At 33.2% G+C, this 22604-nt stretch overlaps 1 protein-coding gene and 1 non-coding gene across 2 annotated transcripts; both read right to left on the bottom strand.

Annotated features, from left to right (window-relative positions):
• Positions 1 to 3058: 3058 nt before the first annotated feature.
• Positions 3059 to 3165, bottom strand: LOC114165620. The gene has a single exon (XR_003599742.1). It is a non-coding gene; the product is annotated as a small nucleolar RNA R71 (small nucleolar RNA).
• A 14529-nt stretch (positions 3166 to 17694) lies between these two features.
• LOC114175304 lies at positions 17695 to 21682 on the bottom strand. The gene is made up of 5 exons (XM_028060088.1): positions 21405 to 21682; positions 21160 to 21294; positions 20991 to 21028; positions 20642 to 20708; positions 17695 to 18268 (listed from the first exon to the last, which is right to left on the bottom strand). The coding sequence occupies exons 1-5, from the start codon at positions 21597 to 21599 to the stop codon at positions 17894 to 17896; spliced, it is 810 nt and encodes a 269-aa protein (XP_027915889.1). The 5' UTR covers positions 21600 to 21682; the 3' UTR covers positions 17695 to 17893.
• Positions 21683 to 22604: the final 922 nt, after the last annotated feature.

Here is a 22604-nt window from a genome sequence, read left to right as displayed (position 1 = left end):
GCAGCTTACAATCATGACATGTGGCAGTGTAATAGTTATTTTCAATTTAGTACCCTAATTTAAATTTTTGGTTCAATTTAGTATCCAATTTTTTTAAAATGATCCAATTTCGTCCTTTCCTATTTGAGACCAAATTAGTAAATAAGCTTAATTATAACTTATATAAACATGTTAAAATAATTATTTTGAATTTATACATCAAATCACTACACCTAAATATTCAAATTATTTTAATCATAACAAGTGTAAAAAATTTCATGTATAAAAAATTACAAAGGTTAAAATGTAAAAAATAAAATAATTTAAGTATTTAGGTGAAATGATTTGATGTATATATTAGAAAAAGTTATTGTAACATGTATATATAGGTTGTAATTAAGCTTATTTATTAATTTGGTCTCAAATGGAAGATGACAAAATTGGATGATTTTAAAAAATTGGGGTACTAAATTGAACAAAAAATTTAAATTGGGGTACTAAATTGAAAACAAATATTACACTGCCACGTGTCATGATTGTAAGCTGCCACGTGGCACGATGATAAACTGACACGTGGCAGTTTTTAAATTTTTGGAAAAAAAAATTAATTTTTTTGAAAAAAATTATTTTTTTTGAAAAAAAAAATAAAAAAAAATAAAAATTTCATGGCTTGACACGTGTCCTGTACGGACACGGTGTTAACTCCAACTTAACGGAGAGGACCAAATTGAATCTTTTTAGAAAATTGGGGTACCAAATTGAACATTCCTAAAATTTGGGTATCAAATTGAACTTTCCGAAAAAGTTTGGGTACCAAATATGTATTTATACCTTGTTTATACTAATTTGATACTTAAATATGTTAAGGAATGTAGAATATTTATTTTTACTTGTAAGAGTTTTTAAACTTGAGTTTTGCAAAATATCCTTTTTTATGAAAAATGTAATTTTAAAGATCAAATTAATAATAAATTAAAAATTATTTTGTAATAACCTTGTTACATTAGAATTAAATTTTTTCATTTTTGTAAGAATTGATCTAATGCGTACAGATTAAATTGATATTTTTGTGACTTGCTATTGGTGATGGACTAATATAGATAGATATTAAGTATGTGAGGCACTTTGTATTTTTGTAAACAAAAAAAAAATATTAATAGATATTACACTATAGTAACTTTTAGTGTATAAAATTTATTTTTATTATTTAATTTAAAATATAATTAAAATTAAAATAAAAGTATTAAATAAGTGTCATCTTTATATTTTATTATATAATGTTTTATATTTTTAAAAAATAATTAATGATAAAATGGGTATATAAGATATGTATATGAAAAGAGCAAATCTTCTTTATATTTATATATTTTATAGAAACAATATTAAATTTATATATATATATATATATATAATTTATTTATAATTTTATTTTTAAATGGGTTAATTATGTTTTTGGTCCTTAAACTATTTCACGTTTTTTGTTTTCGTCCTTCTTTCAAAGTATTTAGGTCCCTCAACTTCTAAAACTCATGGAATTGATCCTCATCTTTTAACGTCGTTAATTTTATTTGGCAGTTGGCAAACGAATGTGGTTCGTGAAGAGGATGTGGTTGGTGAACAGGTTGACTCTAAAGAGGAAGAAGGTTCAATTGGAGATAAACTAGATGATAGTGAAGAAGAAAGGGTGACTGATGATGATGATGGATTTTGGATGGCCATTGATCCACCTCTTAGAAATATTATCCTTGTTTTGGATAGGTGGAAATCAATGAAACAAAATTCAAGCAAAGTGAGGAATACAAGAGATGTTGGTGAAAGGTCATTTGTGACTAATGAAAAAGTTGGAGTGCATGACATAAATGAGGAATACGATATTGATGAGTTAGATTCTGATGTGGATAGTCATGAGGGTGTTGTTAATGATGGTCCCAAATTTTCCAAGTATAGACCTGAAGATATGAAGAAGGACTTCAAATTCAAATTGGGAATGGAGTTTTGTTCTTTGAAGGATTTTAAACAAGCATTAATGAAGCTTAGTGTTTTAAATGGGAAAGAAGTGAAATTTGTTAAGAATGATCATAAGAAAGTGAATGATGTTTGTAAAATAAAATGTGGTTTCTTAATTATGGTGAGCAAGGTTAGAGGTAGGCAAAACTTTAGGGTTAAGAAACTTGTTGGGCATCATAAGTGTGGAAGGGTTTTTAGGAATAAAAATGCTAATAAGGAATGGATTGCTCAGGTGCTAATAGATAGATTTATAAATGTGGGTGTAATGACAGTGAATCAAATTATTGACGAAGTGAAGAAGACATACAATGTAGGCAAAACACCTTGGAGGACTGAGAAAGCAAAACAAATTGCAATGGACTATTTGGTGGGGGTGGATAACGTCAGTATGGTCGTTTACATGATTATGTTGTTGAATTGCTGAAAGTTAAGGCTAGAACTTTCAACATTAAGATAAATCAACCCCAACCCCTCTGCCAAATAAAACTAACGACATTCAAAAATGAGGACCAATTCCATGAGTTTCAAAAGCTTAGGGACCTAAATACATCACACTTTGAAAGAGGGACAAAAACCATAAACGTTGAATAGTTTAAAGACCAAAAACATAATTAACCCTTTTTAAATCATAATAAAAAATTCATAAACGTATTATGTTAAAAAATAAAAGAATTTAAAACATAATGGAAAAAGAAAACTGACTCCACCTAGAAAAACACTTGGAGACTATGTTATGTAACAAGTGCCAAGATATTTTTCTAGCATAGCAATACCATCCACCACCAAAACATTGGAGATGACGCCAACTTTCCTTAGCTTAATCATTTCTTATCAATTCACTAGAATGGATAATGAAGATCCATATACTCATCTTTCTACATTCTATGAATTGATTGGAACCATGGGTTTTCAAGAAGGAGATGTTGACCATGTATATATGTATTTGTTTCCTTTTTCATTGGTAGGCAAAGCAAAGGAATGGCTTAAGTCACATCTAAATCAAAGTCTGAACAAGTGGAATGATGTAGAGGAGAAATTCTTGAATAAATTCTTTCCACCTTCTCGATACATCAAAGCAAAAACTATTATTTCCACTTTTAGGCAAGGACCAGATGAACCATTCTGTGAAGCTTGGGAACGATTTAATTCTCTATTAAGGAGATGCCCAAATCATGGATTTGAAGATATTGCTCAGCTAAATATTTTCTGCAATGGTCTAAGGCCTGATACCAAGATGATTTTAGATGCACCAACTGGTGGAACAATGATGAATGCAGAGGCAGAACAAGCAATAAGAATCATTAAGGCATTAGCATCCACAAATCACCAAGCTCAACATAATAGGCAAATTGTTCAAAGGAAAGGAGTGATTGATCTTAGTACCACAGATGCAATCTTAGCTTAAAGTAAAATTTTGACTCAACAGATTGAAGCACTAACTAAGCAAGTGTCTAAATTACCTGAGTAGTTACAAGTTGTGCAATCTTCTCCTAGTCATCAACAACCCATGAGGTGTGACTTTTGTCGGGGTGATCATCCAAATGGCCATTGTTCTTATCAATGTAACTCATAAGCAGAAGTTCAGTATGTGAGTAATCAAGGAAGACAAGGTAATTTCTCCAACAATAATAATTTTTCACAGGGGTGGAGAAATAATCAAAATCAGAATTTTGGATGGAAACAAGATGCTAGTCCTTTAAACAAACAACCTCCTTATCAACAACGGCAACAACATTATCCTTTTGTGCATGACAAAATAACAAAATAGAAGGATACGCTAGAAAAGTTTATGCAAGCTTCTTTGACCAATCAGAAAAATACAAAAGCTTCAATTAGAAATCTTGAAACACAGGTGGGACAGTTGGCTAAACAACTATCAGATCAACAGGCAGGTCATTTTTCAGCCAACACTAAGACTAATCCCAAGGAGCATTATAAATTAGTTACTACCAGGAGTGGTAAAATTGTGTAAAGAGGGATTGGAGACAACCTAGCTGTGGAGGAGGAAGTCTTTGAGGAAACATAAAAAGTAAGAGAAAAAGATGAATGTGAGGGATAGGAGGAAAAAATAGAAGTGAGTATGTACATAAAACATTGAGAGAAAAAGAAGAAAAAATAAGAATGAGGAGAAAAGAGGGAGAAGGGTGAGAAACAAGTACTACAGTTGAAGAACCTACCATACCCTGAAAATCCTTCCAAAAAGGACAAGGAAAGGCAATTTGCAAGGTTCATGGACATTTTCAAGCGACTACAGATTAATATTCCTTTTGTGGAAGCTATGGAGCAGATGCCAATTTATGCAAAAGAGCTCCTAAAAAAGAAAAGAAGATTTTTAGAAGAAATAGTGGAGCTTGAAGTAAAGTCATGTACCATAATTCAGAAATCATTACCTCAGAAATCCAAGGACATTCAACCGTCATAGTTTATTATTCCCAAACATGGGAAAATTCAAAATTTATACATCGCGCTTACAATCCAAACTAATAAAATCGATAAGAAAATCCATAACCATTTAACATGTTCTCAAGATAATTGACTGAAAACTAAATTCGTCGATAACATAATCTAATCCCCATGCTAGCCCTTTCTCTGTCTCTAGGCATCACCAGCATCACTTGGAATATCATCTGCTCATGTGTGATAAATCACACAATCATCGCCAAACACAAACAGAAAGGGTGAGCTCATAAATAAATAACATATAATTTGATAAAATAAAGGTTCACACAAATTACGTTAGTATAGTTAATTCTTGGCCAAGAGACCTTATTGTCCTAAGGTTTTCCAACACACAGTTGTTTAACCAAGGACCCAGGATATAACATGCTTCTACGAACTTGTCCGCCCGTGGTCCTGTCTCTATGAACATCCTCGCTCGTAGTCCAACTCTAGAGCCTCCCCGTTCGTAGTCCAACTATACGGACCTCCCCGCCCGTAGTCCAACTCACGTGATCTAACAGCTACGAACTTCCCCGCTCGTAGTAGCCCTCAAGTGTGAGCACGAAATATACGAACCTCCTCGCTCGTATCCTCACACGAGAGCATCATAATATGAACCTCCCCGCTTATATTATCACGTGTTCACCACCAACCATGAACCTACCCGTTCATGACACAAACAAGCACTTCCTTGTCCAAGTCTCACATAACATCATACCATCCCAAACATATGCACACATAGTTCACATAATCACATAAGTGTACAAGCATTCACCACAGCATGACATACATGCATCACAAAATAGTAATCATTCCAAGTTGGTTAGTGCCAACACTTAAGTACCTACAATGCCATACAATCAAGCACCATGCACAACCATAATTCTTATTCCAAAATTCCTAAGAAAATTTATCATCATAAAACCAAAAATACTGTAGTAATGCATGACATATTTTGCAAACTACAGACCTCAAATAATTGATTTCACCGGTCAAAATCAAGAATGGCATGTTACAGACCAACTGTCCAAATTTGAGCTTGATCAAACAGTTAACGAGTCGGAAAAGTCAATTTTACTACAATTGCGCAGATTAGAAAAAAACATAATCGTCCAGCGACCAAGTCACTCGCTCAACGACCACCGACATTTCCAGAATATGAAAAATAACGTAAAACAACACAGTTTTATGAATCTTTAAACCCCTAACTTGGAAATACATAAAATAGCATTGTACCTCACCAATTCACACTTAACCATCCACAAAATTTCAAACCATACCTTTCAATTTTCCATTCTAGGTGCATTTAACATCACTGCATCAAAGATTCAATCAACTAACTAAATAACTACGAGGGGAAAATTGCATATAAAACTTACACTCAATTAAGCCATATTGTTATGAGAATCCATTTTCCCTTTATTCGTAATCTACATAATTGTACCCAAGCTACAAATGTCAAGCCCTTAAAAATATTTAACCTTAAGTAATCATATTTTCTTCTTCATTATTTTAATACCTATGGCATCACACTTTGAATCAAATAAAATGGAAGGTCGCATGTATCAATATTGAACAAAAACATCCAACACACATATGATGAATAACTTATGAATACATTATGCCATAGTACCCTCTTTCTATTAATAAAACTTTTATACTTAATATGGTTAAATAATGTACCCACTACCACTTAAACCAAAGATGAACTAGAATACTCCATTGCACCATAATTTAATTCACCACACACTTCCAAACTCTCAACATTTTCTTTTCAATAATAATACCTTAAAACTACTGTCACAATCTCAATTAATGAATTTCCAAGTTTCAATTCACTACCCCAATTCCATTTTACCTAACTTCCAAGGACTACCACTACGCACCAACTCAATCAAATTCACCACATTTACCAAAAGTAAATTCTATGTTTCTTAATATTATTTTTACTAAGGGAAATTATCTCACATAATTATATCTATTCTAATATAATCAAACTTGTGACAACCAAGAACCATAAATTATTAAAACACATTTACCAAAGCTTAGATGTCCACTACCACCATCCAAATGCAGACGTTAATTCCATAATTTTTTTAGATGCCCAAAACGTAAAATAGTAAAGATACAAACCCCATCAATTGCTTTCATTGAAAAATAAAATTTTAATCATCCATTCAAAACACAAGTTCATGCTTATGCTTCCATAGAACAAATAATAGATAAGTCGTGAACGACTAAACAAAGCTAGAATTTATGGACATCCTGCATAAAGCATAAGTCTGAGGCATTTTCCTTCCGCACATAAAAATCCAAATTGTATAAAAATAACAATCACAAAATAAAATACACTTAAACTTCTATTTCATATCATAAACAATTTTCAAAGCATCCTTGAATAAAAAAATAACGTGAATACAATGTGGAGCTCCCCTTACCTAGATTCTCCTGCTCCAAACTCGCTACTATTGTTCGTCTATGCAAGACTTGGCTTCCAATTTGCCTCTACCACTCCAAAAAAACCTTCTCTTCTCCTCTTAGACCAAACCTTTTCAGCCCCAAATCAAACCCTCACTATTATGCTCTTTTCTTTCCTAATTCCTACCTTTTTCCTCCTTTAATTAATTAAAATCAATAAAAAATACGAATTTGGTTAATTGTGTAGGTTAATGGCCATCAATTCTCATTAACCTGATGATTTTTTTTAGCCCTTCTGGTTTTTCACACTGATGGCTAAGGTTTCTGACCCTTCCCATCCATGCCAAAAATAATGTTAGCAAAAAGAAACCTTATTTCGCATGACGAAAGGTTCGAACACACAATGATCCAATTTCAAAGCAAATGCATAACCAATTCATGTTTTGTGATAATTCTTACACCTCTAGGAATATAATATCACGCTTTAAGGTAAAATATATCACTAAAATAACAAGTTTAAATTAAATTAACACACAATTAGCATACATAAGACTCAAACCCAAGTCCTTTCATAATAATTAAGTACTCTCAACCACTTGAGCTAATACTTTTCCATATCATAAAGACTAGTATTTAATGTCATAAAGACTTCTATTACTCGCATTTAGTAAATAATTATTTATAATTACTTAAATTTCTCAAGTCTCACAGCTTCCCCATTCTAGTCACACTTGGAACATTGTTAGTAGGTAAAGCATTGCTTGACTTATGTGCAAGTATAAATTTGATATCTTTGTTTATGCTATGAAGAATAGGAGATTTAGAAGTAAGGCCTACAAGGATGACATTGCAACTAGCTAACAGATCTATGAAATATCCATATGGTGTGGCAGAGGATGTCATAGTTAAGGTTGAAAAATTCATGTTCCTAGTTGATTTTGTGGTGATAGATATTGAGGAAGACATTGAAGTTCCTCCAACACTATGAAGACCTTTCATGAAGACGGCTAAGGTCAATATTGAAGTTAATGATGGCAAATTGAAGGTTAGAGTGCAAGATGATAAAGTTAACTTTAATGTATTTGAAGTAATGCAGAACCCTAAAGACAAGCAATAATGCTTCAAAATTGATGTGATAGATGAAATTTTTCTATCAGCTAGGAAGAAATTGACAAAGACAAGCCCATTGGAAAAAGCCTTAATTGGTGTTTGTGATGATTTGGAGGAAGAAAATGAAGGGAGAGTTGATGAATACTTAACACATTTGAATTCAGCAAAAGAAATTGCATCAAATGAAATACAAAATGAGAAGTTGCAGCAAGAGAATAAAATTGAAAGTCAGAAGCTGGACCTAAAGGTATTGTCTCCTCATTTAAAATATGCTTTTCTTGCAAATGGAGGTAACAAACTAGTGGTGATCAGCAATGCTTTAACAGCTTCTGAAGAAGAAAAATTGATCTTAATTCTTAAAGCCAATGAGGGTGTAATAGGTTGGACTTTATCTTATCTCAAAGGAATCAGTCCATCCTATTGTATGCATAAAATTCACATGGAGCAAGATTACAAGCATGTAGCACAACCTCAACGGCGACTGAATCCAACCATGAAATAGGTGGTCAAGAAAGAAGTAGTGAAATTACTTGATGCAGGTATGATCTATCCAATCTGCGACAGTGCTTGGGTCAGCCCGATCCAGGTAGTTCCAAATAAAGGAGATATGACTGTAATTTGTAATGATAAAAATGAAATAATTCCTACTAGAACAATCACATGTTGGAAAATGTGCATAGATTATAGAAAATTAAATCATGCCACTAGGAAAGATCATTTTCCTTTACCTTTCATGGATCAAATGTTAGAAAGGTTAGCAGGACACGCTTTCTATTATTTTATGGATGGATATTCTGGTTATAATCAAATAGTAGTAAATCTAGAAGACTAGGAAAAAACTGCTTTTACTTGTCCTTTTGGTGTGTTTGCTTACAGGAAAATGCCTTTGGGATTGTGTAACGCACCAATAACCTTTTAAAGGTGCATCCTTGCAATCTTCTCTGATCTGATGGAAAAATGTATAAAAGTCTTTATGGGCAAATTTTCTGTATTTGGTGCTTCATTTTATCAATGCTTGGAAAACTTAAACATTGTACTGAAGCGATGTGTTGATACCAATCTGGTCTTGAACTAGTAAAAGTGCAATTTTATGGTGACTGAAGGTGTGGTGTTGGGCCATAAAATCTCTAATAAGGGTATTGAAGTTGATAAAGCTAAAGTGGAGATCGTAGAAAACTGCCACCACCAACAAATGTGAAGGGTATCAGGAGTTTTCTAGGCCATGCTGGTTTTTACATAAGATTCATCAGAGATTTCTCCAGAATTTCCAAACCACTCAACAATCTACTTAAAAAGGATACACCTTTTAAATTTGATGTTGAATGTTTACATGCTTTTGAATTGTTAAAACAAAAATTAATTTCAGCTCTTGTGATAATTGCTCTTGATTGGAATTTAGGCTTTGAATTAATGTGCGATGCAAGTGACTATACCACAGGAGCAGTTTTTGGACAGAGAAAATCCAAAGTTTTTCATGTTATACATTATGCTAGCAAAGTTCTTAATGAAGCTCTAATTAATTATGCAACAACTGAAAAGGAATTGTTAGCTATAGTATATGCATTGGAGAAATTTAGAGCATATTTGATTGAATCATTTATCATTGTATATACTGATCATACTATAATTAAGTACTTGTTAACCAAGTCTGATTCAAAGCAAAGACTTATTATATGAATTTTATTGTTGTACGAATTTGATTTGGTTATTAAGGACAAAGGGAAGTGAAAACTTTGTGGTTGATCATTTGTCAAGGTTGGTGAATATTGAGGTGACCAACACTCAATCAGAGGTGCAGGAGAAGTTTCCTGATGAAAAATAGATGATGGTGCAAGAAAGGCCATGGTTTGCTGACATGGCCAATTTCAAAGCTGCAAGGGTTATACCTAAAGATTTTAATTGACACTAGAAAAAGAAATTCCTAAGAGATGCACAATAATATGTGTGGGATGATCCTCATTTGTTCAAAAATGGAGTTGATCAACTATTAAGGTGTGTATCTCTAGAAGAAGAAGAATAGAGTATTTTAGGGCATTTTTACAGTTCACCTTATGGTGGGCATTTTAATGGAGAGAGGATAGATGCAAAAATCCTCCAATCTAGTTTTTATTGGCCCTTCTTATTCAAAGACGCACACCGATATGTTCAACAATGCAATTATTGTCAAAGGATAGGGGAATCTCAAAAAGACATGAAATGCCATTGAATATTATTCTGGAAGTTGAATCCTTTGACTATTGGAGAATTGATTTTGTAGGACCACTACCATCTTCTATCTCAAATGAATACATTTTGGTGGTAGTTGATTATGTGACAAAGTGGGTCGAAGTAGTGGCAGCTTCTAAGGCTGATGCAAAAACCGTTATCAAATTTCTGAAACGGAACATCTTATGTAGGTTTGGTACCCCAAGAGTGTTAATTAGTGATGAAGGTTCATACTTTTGCAATGCCCAACTTCAGAAATGTCTGGGACATTATAAAGTGCAGCATAAAATCATCACCTTATCATCTATAGACCCATGGACAAGCAGAGGTGTCAAATAAGAAAATCAAGCATATTCTAGAGAAAACAGTGGTATCTTCCTAAAAGGATTGGTCAATAAAGTTGGATGAAGCACTTTGGGCCAATAAAACTACTTATAAGTCTCCCACTAGTTTATCCCCTTTCCAGCTGGTATATGGGAAGTCATGTCACCTACCGGTCGAGTTGGAACACAAGGCATTCTGGGCCTTGAAATTTTTAAATTTTGACTCTAAGGCAGCAGGAGATAAAAGAAGATTACAACTGCAAGAATTGGAAGAAATGAGACTCAACACTTATGAGTCCTCTAAGCTTTATAAGGAAAGGATGAAAGCTTATCATGACAAGAAAATTCTCAAAAGAAATTTTTATCCAGGCCAATCAGTGTTACTACTCAATTTCTAGTTAAGGTTATTTCCTAGAAAGCTCAAATCAAAATGGTCAGGACCATTTCTTGTCAAGAATGTTAAGCCTTATGGATCTATTGAGTTAGAGGATCCTGAATCAAAAAGAATTTGGGTTGTAAATGGGCCAAGGTTGAAGCCCTACTTTGGTGGTGAGGTTGAAAGGATTTCCACACTCATCCATTTGAATGATCCTAAAATGATACAGGCATCAGGCTCGTGATGTTAAACAAGCGCTTCTTGGGAGACAACCCAATGTTTAATTTCATTTTTGTGTGTTAAATGTGTTGTGTATATAATTATGTGTTTATATGTATAATTATGTGTTTGTGTGTAAAAAGGTGAGTTTTTAGCATTCAAGTGTCCCAATAGGGCAAATCATGCATTTTTGTTGTTTTCAAGCAAAACTGATGTGCTAAGCATGAAAATAAGTTTAGGGCGACACCCATCTCGCCTAGGCGAGAACTTTAAATGTTTCTGCCACAATTACTATCGCTTAAGCGAAACTATTTCGCTTAAGCGAGAACTACTATAGCTTAAGCGATTTCGCTTAAGCGAGAACGCGCGTCCCTGACTTAACTGGGCAGTAGGGGCAGAACTGATTCACAATCACTTTCTCCCCCAAACACTCATGCGCGTCTTGGTTACTCATTTTCTCTAGTTTAACTCTCCAATCTTTTAGTCTCTCTGCTAATTTCTCTTTAAGGTAAGTTCTTCGTTTCACTCCATTTTCACCAAGCAAAGTCATGGTTTTATGTTGTATCAAACCCTACAGTAGTGTCCATTGTTTGTTTGCAGCAAATCTTTTGTGCATTATGGGTTTAAGTATGGATTTATGATGGAACAGAACAATGTGGGTTATATATACATGAATTGATTCAAGAAAACTGATATTTTGGTATTGCACCCATACTATTTGATGAAATTCCTTGCTTGGTTTGTTCTTGATTGTCCATTTGAACCTTTTGGAAATTGCTACTACACTGTAATAAACTAACTTGAGATGCTTTTGCTGGGTTAATTTTGATCTTTGCAGGAAAATGGCAAGAACAAATATAACTTCTAGACTTCCTCCCACTGAATCCAACAAGGGGAAGAGAAGAAAAACCATTAGTAACTCTCCTGAAAGACCAAAGAGAAACTTATTCAGAGATCCCAAAAGATAAGAGAGGCATGAGGAGATCAAGAGTTGGTGCTTTATCAAAGAAAGAAGGGTGGCATTATGTACAAAAGAATATGATCCCTTCTTGAATGGCATTATTAGGAAGAATTGGATGAGATTGGCCAACCCTCTACCTAAATTTGATCCAGAGATTGTCAGATAATTTTATGCAAATGCTTATCCCTTAGATGGTCCTAGAGACAAGCGGTCCAAAGTCAGAGGGAGGTGGATCAATTATGATAGAGCATCAATAAGTGAATTTCTAGGGAATCCATTGCCATTAGAGAGAGATCAACATTGTGATTATACAATAAAAAGGAGAAGTCAGGAACCTTATGATGAGATGGAAGTTGGTGTGGCTATTGGGATTCCCAACAGGTTCTATCAGCTTGGACCTTCTAGCAATCCTCTCTAAATACTTAGAGGAGATATGAATACCTTATCCCAAGTTTGGATGACATTCTTGCTAGCAAATATAGTGCCTATTGGCCATGTGTCCGACTTGAATGTGCCTAGATGACATCTCCTCTATTGTATAATGAGGGAAGATCTCATTATTGATGTGGCCACAATTATTTCTGGAGAAATCCACAAATTTGTGAGATATGAAGTTAACAGAAATAGTGAGAAGGCAAAAGGTGCCTTGGGATTCCTGACTTTAATCATAGTTCTCTGCCAAGCTCAAGGGGTAGAGGTAGAATTAATTGAAAAGATACGACCCTCCATTACCAAGAAATTCATTGAGAAATTTGTACCAACCTAGTGGACTTTGAGCATCCAGAAGAGCCACAGCCAGAACAACAAGTTGTAGAGCAACTAGTAGTTGAAGAACAACAAACAAGTCCCCCCAACAACCTCAACTCAACATAAATGATGAATTACTTGAGAAAATAAGGTACTTTAGGTTGCAAATGGAGCACTTTGACCAACAAAATGTCTCCATTCGTAGAGGACAACTCCACCTTCAAGAGTACCTCTATCACAATGTCTGCGAACCTTATCCAGGCATGACTCCACCAGAATTCTTGACAAATCTATAGTGGCATGGGGACAGTCCAATTTTCCTAAGAGGGAGTGGACCTACAACAGGTGAGGGACCGTCAGGAGTTGTAGACAAAGATAACCCTGTTGTTGAGGAAGAGATTGATGGAGTGGACCTTCAAGAGGAGGAATTCCAGATGGACTTTGATAGAGTGATAGGGGGAGATTGATACACAACACCATTCCAACCTTTTGAACTCTTAAATACGGTTTCATTGTTCTTTGTTTTTTGTTTTAAGTACTATGTAGTAATTAGTAATATAATGTTTTGTTTTAGTTGTTTTGGTTAGAATGATGTTATTTTATCTAGTTAGTTAGGATTAACTGCTTAACTTTACTTTTTGCTTAATATTTTGCACATAATACTTAGAGACAACTAAAATTTTTGGAAATTATTTTGAAAATCTTTCTTGAGGAAATTGGTTAAAGAGAAATCAACTTGAGGAATGTGGAGTCGACTTTGTCCGAGAATGTGGAATCCAATATTTGCATTTCTAACTGGAAGCATGGTTTTGTTAAGGGTAATTATTTTATTCTTACTTGATATTACTTTTATTGTGATTTCATTCATACATATTAATTACTGTTTTTGTTTATATGTATGCACAGATGAGGTAGAAGAAAATGTCAACTTCCAAAATGTGGAGCTAAATGAAGGGTCCTCTGTTGTTGTTGCATCAAATGTTACAACCATGGGAGCTGAAGAACAATAGAATACCACCATCTTTCTTGTACTGTTTTTATTTATTTGGACCATCTTTCTTGGACTGTTTTTTTTTAATTTGGACTATTGTTTTGTTGTTTTGGTTGTTTTTATTGAACTTGATACTCCAAGACTTGATTTTATGGAGTGTTTTGTTATGTTGTTTATTGCAACTGTCCAGGACCTGTTTTTTTTATGATTTTATAATGTCCAAGATCTATTTTAAAATGTCCAGGATGTGTTTTTTTTCTATAAATCAAGCTGCTCAATTTATGCGGGCCAGCCCGCAGGCCCGCGGGCCAACAAATCTACGGAGCGGGCCTGTTTGGCCCGCAACTTGCGGGCCTAATGCGGGTCGGGCCTAAACGGGTCGGGCCAGCCCGCATTGCCATCCCTAAAATCAAGTTCAGTAAGTGTCTTGAGTCTAGAACAACTAAGTGAACTAAACACAAGTGAGAAAGAGGAAAATTTTGGCTGAATTCGTAATTAAATAGGATTAGGATACTAGTGTTGGATAATTAGTCAAGACAATCAATTGTAACAACAAGTGATAGACCAAGGAAATAAAACAGAAAACCCACTAAGTGTGGGAATCCATAAATAGTTGAGTGTTTCCATTGTTGTTGTCAAGTTGATATTGCTTGAGTTTTCATTTTGATAACATCACATTAGAAGCGTGGAAATTATTAAGGCATTTTTTTTATTGAATTTGTATAACTTAGTGCCAAACAACCAACCTGTAAAGAATCATTCTTTGTTGATATCCCATTTGAGCCTAATTGTTTTGAATTATGCACCTTAACCTTAACTTTAATTATTATCCTTTCCCTTTGCACACTTAGGGATGGAGAGCATAAGTGCATTTTATTCAACTATAAGGGTAATTGGTTGGTGGAATTGTACGCAAGGAAGAGAGGGCTGAGTATTATAATTCACTCTTTAGTATTGTATAGGAATATATTTCTACTAAAAAAAGAACAAAAAAGAGAGTGAATTATGAATGAAAAAGAAACACTTTGTGTATTGAGGTCTAAATTGTGATGAATGGAGAGTAGAAATGGATTGGGTGTGAATTGTAGTTATGCTCTCTTTTCTAAAGTTGTGCTTTTGTTATCCTAAAAAACCATAATTCTTGGAAGCCTAGCCTCATTACAACCTTGAAAAGACCTTAAGATCCATGATGATATTGTGTTTGTGGTTGGATTGAAAATGACTTGCAATTTTGATTTGTTCAATATTAGTGGAAAATGAGAGAAAAACATGCATGTGAGATTTAAGAGAGAATTTCCTTGGTTAAAATCAATTGTTCTTACAATTGCTTTTCCTGAAAAAATTTACTGTACTTTTATCCTACTTTTGTTTGACAATTGGATTCACCATCTGCTTCTGATTTTGAATCTATAGTTTGGAATGCAAAAGTTGTCTGGTAAAAAACTGTGAAAATGATTTCTCAATAACCAATTTCAAAGTTTTAGTTTTCAATGGTTGTTGCATTTTATTACTTTGCTTGAGGACAAGCAAGATGCTAGGTTAGGGGAGTTGATAAGTGTCAAAAATCTGTAATTTTCATACAGAATTTTGGCACTTATGCTTGTAATATGTGTTTATATGAATTTGATTTTCCCATATCTAGGAAAAATGAGCTTCTATCACATGTTTCCAAGTTTCTACTTAAAAGAAATCATTTGATCCCTATTTTGTGTATTTTTTAGGTAAATTAAAGTAGAGGAGGAAAGACTTTAAGAGAAATGAAGGAGAAATCAAGAAATAGAAAAAGGGAAGAAATTGTGTCAAAGTTCGCTCAAATCACAGCAATCTCGCTCAAGCCAAAGTAATATCACCCAAGCGAGAAACTTGTCGCCATTCTCGCCTAAGCGAGAAGCACTCTCGTCCAAGCGAGAGTTCGAGTATAGGACAATGAGCATGCATCATTCTCGCTTAAGCGAGACCATTTTCACTTAAGTGGGAGTAATTTTCTTCAGCATGAAGTACATCTCGCCCAAGCGAGATTCAGCAAGCTTAAGCGAGACCCCGTGTAGTATATATATTCCTTGAGTTCAGAAGGAAAGAGGTTGAAAGGGAATTGAAAAAAAAAATCATCTAGGACAAGCTCTAAAAGGACGAACAACACCAAATCATTATTTTCTTGAGTTTTCTTCTTAGCTCTTAGGATTTTCATGGCTACCATTAGTAGCTAAACTCTTCTCTTGTGATTGAGTGTAATCTATTCAAACTTGGATGTAATATGATGATATTTATATATGGGATTTCTGTTTTTACTCAATGTTGGTATTATTGTTTTGTTCCTAATGCATAGTTCTATCTGATCAATAGATTCTTGATTGTGACTTTTAGATTTGACTGGAAAGTATTTATGAAAATCTGATCTGAACAATGATACTTGATGTATTGTGATGTTAGGAATAGATTTCAATATATCAGTTGCTTATAACACTTGATCATAATGTTGGATTAATCTGTTGAATATCAGAGGAATCAATATTCAAGGGACTAATCTAATGAATATTATACTTGAGAAATCAGTATAAATGATTTTTAGGTGTTGCATCAATATTGCTAAATTCAGATGTTGTATATTCATATTTATCTAGATTACAAACAAATGAGATAGATGAAATTCAATCCCAAATTCTTTTACTGGACTTTTTCTAAACTTTCCCGCTTTTACTGTATTATTTCTATGCAACAATCAATGATAAATCAAATGAATATTTATGTATATATGTTGATTGAGATAATTATTTATTTTAATTGAATCTGTTCCTCGTAGGATCAACACTCTTACTTAAAAATCATTATACTACAGTTGACTTTTGGTACCCTTGCCAGGAGATCAACACCCTTGTTCTTCACAGTAGTTACCTTTAGGAGCAACAATCTTTCACCACACCCACACACTTTTGATGCAATTTCTGAAAGATGACGCACAACTTTGCGACATTTTCAAACCAATATTCCTCTACGAACAATGACATCCTTTGTTATCACTCTTCATCATTGTACAATGCTAGAAACAAAAAAGAATGTTGTTGCCAACGTTTCCCAACACCAACACGAACTCCAAAAACCCAATTAGACTCCTCTGCGCCGCTCCAATCCTGAAATGAAAAATTAGGGTTTCAAATCCAAAGGGGGAAGACCCTCTTTAAAGTCACTCAGTAAAAAAAAAGTTAACTAATTTCATTTTCTTTTCCACGTGTTTACTATAGCTTAAGTGTTAGTTAAAATCACTTGTGACGTGGAACTCCGTTTGGCAGCTGCCAAATAAAACTAACGACGTTCGAAAATGATGACCAATTCCATGAGTTTCAAAAGCTGAGGAACCTAAATACATCACACTTTGAAAGAGGGACGAAAATCATAAACGTTAAATAGTTTAAAGACCAAAAACATAATTAATCCTTTTTAAATCATAATACAAATACGTTTATGTTAAAAAAATAAAAGAATTTAAAACATAATGGAAAAAGAAAACTAACATATAGTACTAAGAGACATTAACATAATATGAATAAATAAATAAATAGTAAAGTGTATGAATAAAGAAAATAAAATTGTATAGAAATTAAAATATGAATAAATAAATTTAAACTGAAATGAAAAAGTAGAAACACAAACAAATAATAAAGTTTAAAAAAGATAAAAACCAAACGACACGTGATAACTTGAAAGTTATCTAAAGTCATATTTTGCATATATTTCTTTATTTCATAAGTTTCAAAATTTATTATATATAAGCAATTATTATTAATAATAATAATAATAACTTTACATATAATTAAGGTAAATAAAATATCCTTTGTTCCTTCCAATTAGACAAACCTGAATGTTTCAAAAATGAAATAAGAAGCAAAAATCTCTTTAGGGTATAAGAAGCAAAGATCTCCCATTCATCCCAAACAAACCAATCCCTTTTAGAAGGGTATTCTATATTTATGAATGTCATGTTCTCTTTGGACATATTTGAATGTGGTATATTTTGCTGAAAGATAACCTAACCTGGTAGATACCAACTTGGTTTCTTCACATTAGTATAATAATCTATCTGAAGTAAGATATACTATGAAATTTTTCATCAAAAAAGAATTTTACATGATATCATACACAGCCAAAGCCACCAAAAAGCCTAGTAAGGCACCAGCTATGACTTCAATCTCTGTATGGCCAATAGATTCTTTTAATGGGGGTATGCCATCAACACCCAATTTTGAGATTTCTTCTTCTGTTTGCCTTATTTTGCTTCCTGATTTGACCAATAAACCACCATTTGCTTGTTGTGGTTCCAAAGTGGCTTCTTGGGACAAAAGGGACTTCTCAAAGTCTTCTACTTTTAGTTGCTTTGATAGTCCTGGTTGAGAGTTCATTAAATTATCTCCATCTTTGGAATGTAAAGAGTTGGCTTGCATTTGGAGCAGTAGTTTGTTCAACACTCTAGCATGAATCCCTACTTCTCTTCTTACACCCTGAAAACCACACAAGCCAAACTCCCAAATGTTAGCTATAAGGTTATATTCATAACAAAATAAAGGGACAAACACCAAAAAACAGTTTTTCTTGTGCTGATTTTAAGAAAGTAAAAGGAGAAGAGTATAGTACAAATAACACATTTTTCTAACACTCATTTTATAATACAGTCTCACCTATTGGTTAAAATTTAGACACAGCAAATGTGATACACAGCAAATCCATTAGGATTGGGCTAGTAGTAAGGGATTTGGGTAGTTTGCATCAAGTCATAGTTTCAGACTTCATTGCCACCAATGTATAAAAAATATTTAGTAAACCCTCTGTATTATATTCTTCTACATAAAGTAGTATCCATGGGTGTGAATTTACAATGTAAATACTGAAACAAAAACAAAAAGGGGTATTGAAGAGAGACGCTGCATCCTCCCTTTCTCTTTACTGGCCTCTTACCTTTTCTGCATCACATCCCTCTCCTCCTTTAATAATCTATACAGATAAACACTCCACCTAAATACCCTTGTTTACCTTATTGGCACTCTGTTACAAGTTTTTGTGAAAATACTTTAATTCTAACCTTTGAATAAGAAATTTCTGGTTTTTGTCTTCTTCATCTTTTATTTTCTTCCGCATTTTCTTTTTCTTTTCTTTTTATTTTGTGACTTTTTTGGATAGAATGTCAAAATCCTAACTTATGATTAGGCGTTTATCACATGGCATGACACAATGCAACATGTGTTAGTCTCAGAGATTTCCATTGACCACACGCAGAGAGCCAACTTACCACAATCATAAGATGCCTCCTTGCATTATTGGCTTCACCAACAGGAACTGTCTAGAAATAAAGGTACCCTTGTTTTCTATTTATATAAGCCTGATTTGAGTCAGTACCGTCGAGATGAAACTAGTTTCCTCCCCTGACTGCACACAGGGATTACCACTTCCTTGTTCTGTTGCAAATCCTAATACCAACTCTTTTTTTTTTTTTTTTGTATAACCATTCAGAAATGTAAAGCTTCTCTAACTCCGGTTTTATTAACCATATATACGAGATTTTCAGCACAGTATCAAGCTACTGTTTTCAGGAAAATATATATTGGTCAAATTCTCTGGCCTCAAACTTAAGCAACAACTTTATATTTCTTAGGTTCACAGTTTTACTAAATCAGTCCATCAACAAAGAAAAAGAACAGTTCTAGCCTAAATGTAAATCTATAGATTATCAATGCTGGTAGGCAGTTGATATTGTTGTTGTGTGCATCAATTGTCCTCTGGTTTAGTCTAGGTGGACCAAATCATGATTGAATAGTGTTGTTTGGACTATTACGCGTTTAAGTAGAAAGAGCTTAATATTGATTATTAGTTATAACTTTTGACCTAGTAATACACACTCAATCCAACAATTGATATTAAAGTCAAGGTCGTGAGTTCAATTCCCAGTAGAACAATTGTTCAAGGGAAAATTGTTACAGGATGTATCAATTATCTGTGACGTAGGCTAGGTGAGTCAAGTTACAATTGAATCATGATGCTTCAGCTCATACACTCTTAAGTAGTAAGAGTTGCATCCTAACTATCAACTATATATAGCTTTTAGTTTAGTGGTACTCGATCAAACATGGTACATAATATTGAAAAATGACAAGTTTATGATCAAATTGTTATTCAAAGCTTGTTTTTACTTCAGGGCCTTGACAGTGGAACACATTCAACCCGACAAACCAGAGGAGTAACACAAGCAAGAGTTTTATGTTACCTTTCCCCCATTGTACGAACCTATGTAAAGTTGTAGTTCAGCATTTCAATCATCTTATAATATCTTTTACATTTGGATATATATTGGAATTAGAGTTTAAGTTTTGTTACCACTCCTAAAAATATTCATTGGTCATAAAGAATTTTCTATTTTAGGTTTCTGCTGCATATCAGCTTATGCCAATTGCTTTACCAACATACGTAGTTCCAGAAACAACACATCCCCGCACAAAACCACAAGTCACATGCGAAAAATTGAATTAAATCTCTTCATGTTTAGTGTTTACCAATACCACTCGATAAGAATTCCACAATAGTTTTATCATTCACTAGAGATTAGAATAATCACATAACAACCATAGCCAATATCTTACAAGATCTTAACTTAATCCGGCTTAAGACTTGTCAAATAAGTTTGAAATAAATAGCCTATAGACCACCACGGTGTCTACAAAATAGACCTCACCAATTGTGGCTTTTTTCCTGAGCGCAGTTCAAATGTCACAGTGAAAAGAACATAGCAAAAGACATTCACGTGATACAATAAAAATACATAAAGGAAAGTAAAAAATACTAAAGACTAGATAGAAAGTACCATATTTGACAGAAGATCATACCTGAGCATCATACATAATGAGACCAGCATACACAACTGCAAGCCCAAAAATAGGATCGGAGAAGCCTCTGCATTTGCAAATTATAAAATTACAGATATCACAAGAACACATACATACAAATGTATAAATCAATTGAAATTCTTGGTTATTGTGAGAAATAAAACCTATGAATGTTATCCATACAACTCTAAATGGATGATCAAGATTAAAAGTGTTTTAGTGATCACACGACCATTAAAAATGTCGTGTGCGTTTATCTTTTAGTCTTGACCACTCAAACATAATCTAACAGCATATATTTTATTATTCTTGAACCAAACACGAAAATGGCACAACCCGAATATTTTACCTCTCAAGGCCAAATAATGTTGCACAAGCCACTGTTGCCTATGCCAGGAAAATACAAAACAACTTGGTGAGATACTGATATTGACAATGAAACCCCACTGGTGAAAAATCAAAAATATAAGTGCCATCATCAAAATAGGATTAACTGATTAAGGGTTGCAAGGCCATACAGAAGAGTGTGACGATGGGAATCCTCCAGCTTGAACAATTACCCTGATATCAAACTCTTTGCCATACAGAAAAACCGAAGTGAATGGCTTAGAAAGCTGACCAATCGCCAAAGAAACACCTGCTGCAATCAGAACCTTGGAAGAAGAAGATCAAAGAAAGAGAAAAAAAGAACAGGAAAAATCAAAATTTGAAAGGAACCAAGAATTTGGGAGACATATAAACTTTGAATTTTGAAATGGGGTACCTTGTTATGTGCAATTTGAACGATGTCATCAAAGAAACCAGGGCCAAGAGAAGAAACTCTGAAGGTGGAAGCTTTGGGCTTTCTAGGAAAAGAGAGATGGTGAAGAAATGGGTTCCTTTGTTTCAGTGATGGGGTGAAGAGAGAAAGAGTGTGAGAGGGAGGAATAGCACAGAACATGGAATGCTGCAGCAACATTATGTATGTTATTGCTCTCTATCTTCTTCTCCACCACTATTGTCAACTATGAAACATGTTCTATTCTAATAAGGTGTTGTTGGATGTATCTATAAAACAACAGAAATTGTGTAAATAAAAAGAAGATTTAAATATTTTTTTTCTAACAAGTTATGTTTTTCTTTTCTGAAATTTGTAGCGCATTTGATTTTTATATTCAAATTTTTTAAAATCAATATTTTTATTTCTTAAATTAAAAAATTGTTTTACATACTACATTGAAGAAATTAAAATTATTTCTTAATATTGTTTTTAGATCTAAATGATCAAATTGACTAATTATATTTCTCAAATTTCAAGAATTATTTTTAAAAATATAGAAAAATAAAATTAAAATTATCATAAATTTCATATTCTAAAAACATAATTAAATCGACGATTTATCTTCACATTGATTCTGCTTATTGTAGTGGATAAGTTTAACTATTTTTTGCACATTTGTACGTAATTTTATTTTTCTTTAGATTTAATCTTTTAATATATTAAATAGTATAAAGAATAGACATTTCTTAAACCAATAGGACAAAAAGAACCCAATAACTTCTTAAATGAATATTGACAAAAATTTCAACAAAGCTAATTAACTAATTTCTCTAATAAAAATTAATTATCGACATGTCTGATAACATATCATAATTTCCGGGTGCAACATGTAATATGAGGAAAAAAAACATGTATTGCATGCAGACACAAGTTTTGACGTATTAGTAGTAATTTATTTAATATTATAAAGATAAAAAATAAATAAAAATAAACTATTGAGGATGAAAATAGCTTTTACTTGTGAAGATTTGAAGTAAAAGTAATGACACTGAATGTTGAATTTTTTTTCAAAAAAAATTAAAAATACCTTTCTTTTGCCAAGACTTAAATTTATCTAATGAAATGTATTGACTATAATAATTATTTGATGGATAGTTTACCATTATTCCTTAATTTATATCGTGCACTCTTCATTTTCTCTCC

Source organism: Vigna unguiculata, chromosome 1, assembly GCF_004118075.2.
Source record: "Vigna unguiculata cultivar IT97K-499-35 chromosome 1, ASM411807v1, whole genome shotgun sequence".
NCBI classification, from domain to species: domain Eukaryota; kingdom Viridiplantae; phylum Streptophyta; class Magnoliopsida; order Fabales; family Fabaceae; genus Vigna; species Vigna unguiculata.
This window is presented reverse-complemented; position numbering and strand designations above follow the sequence as displayed.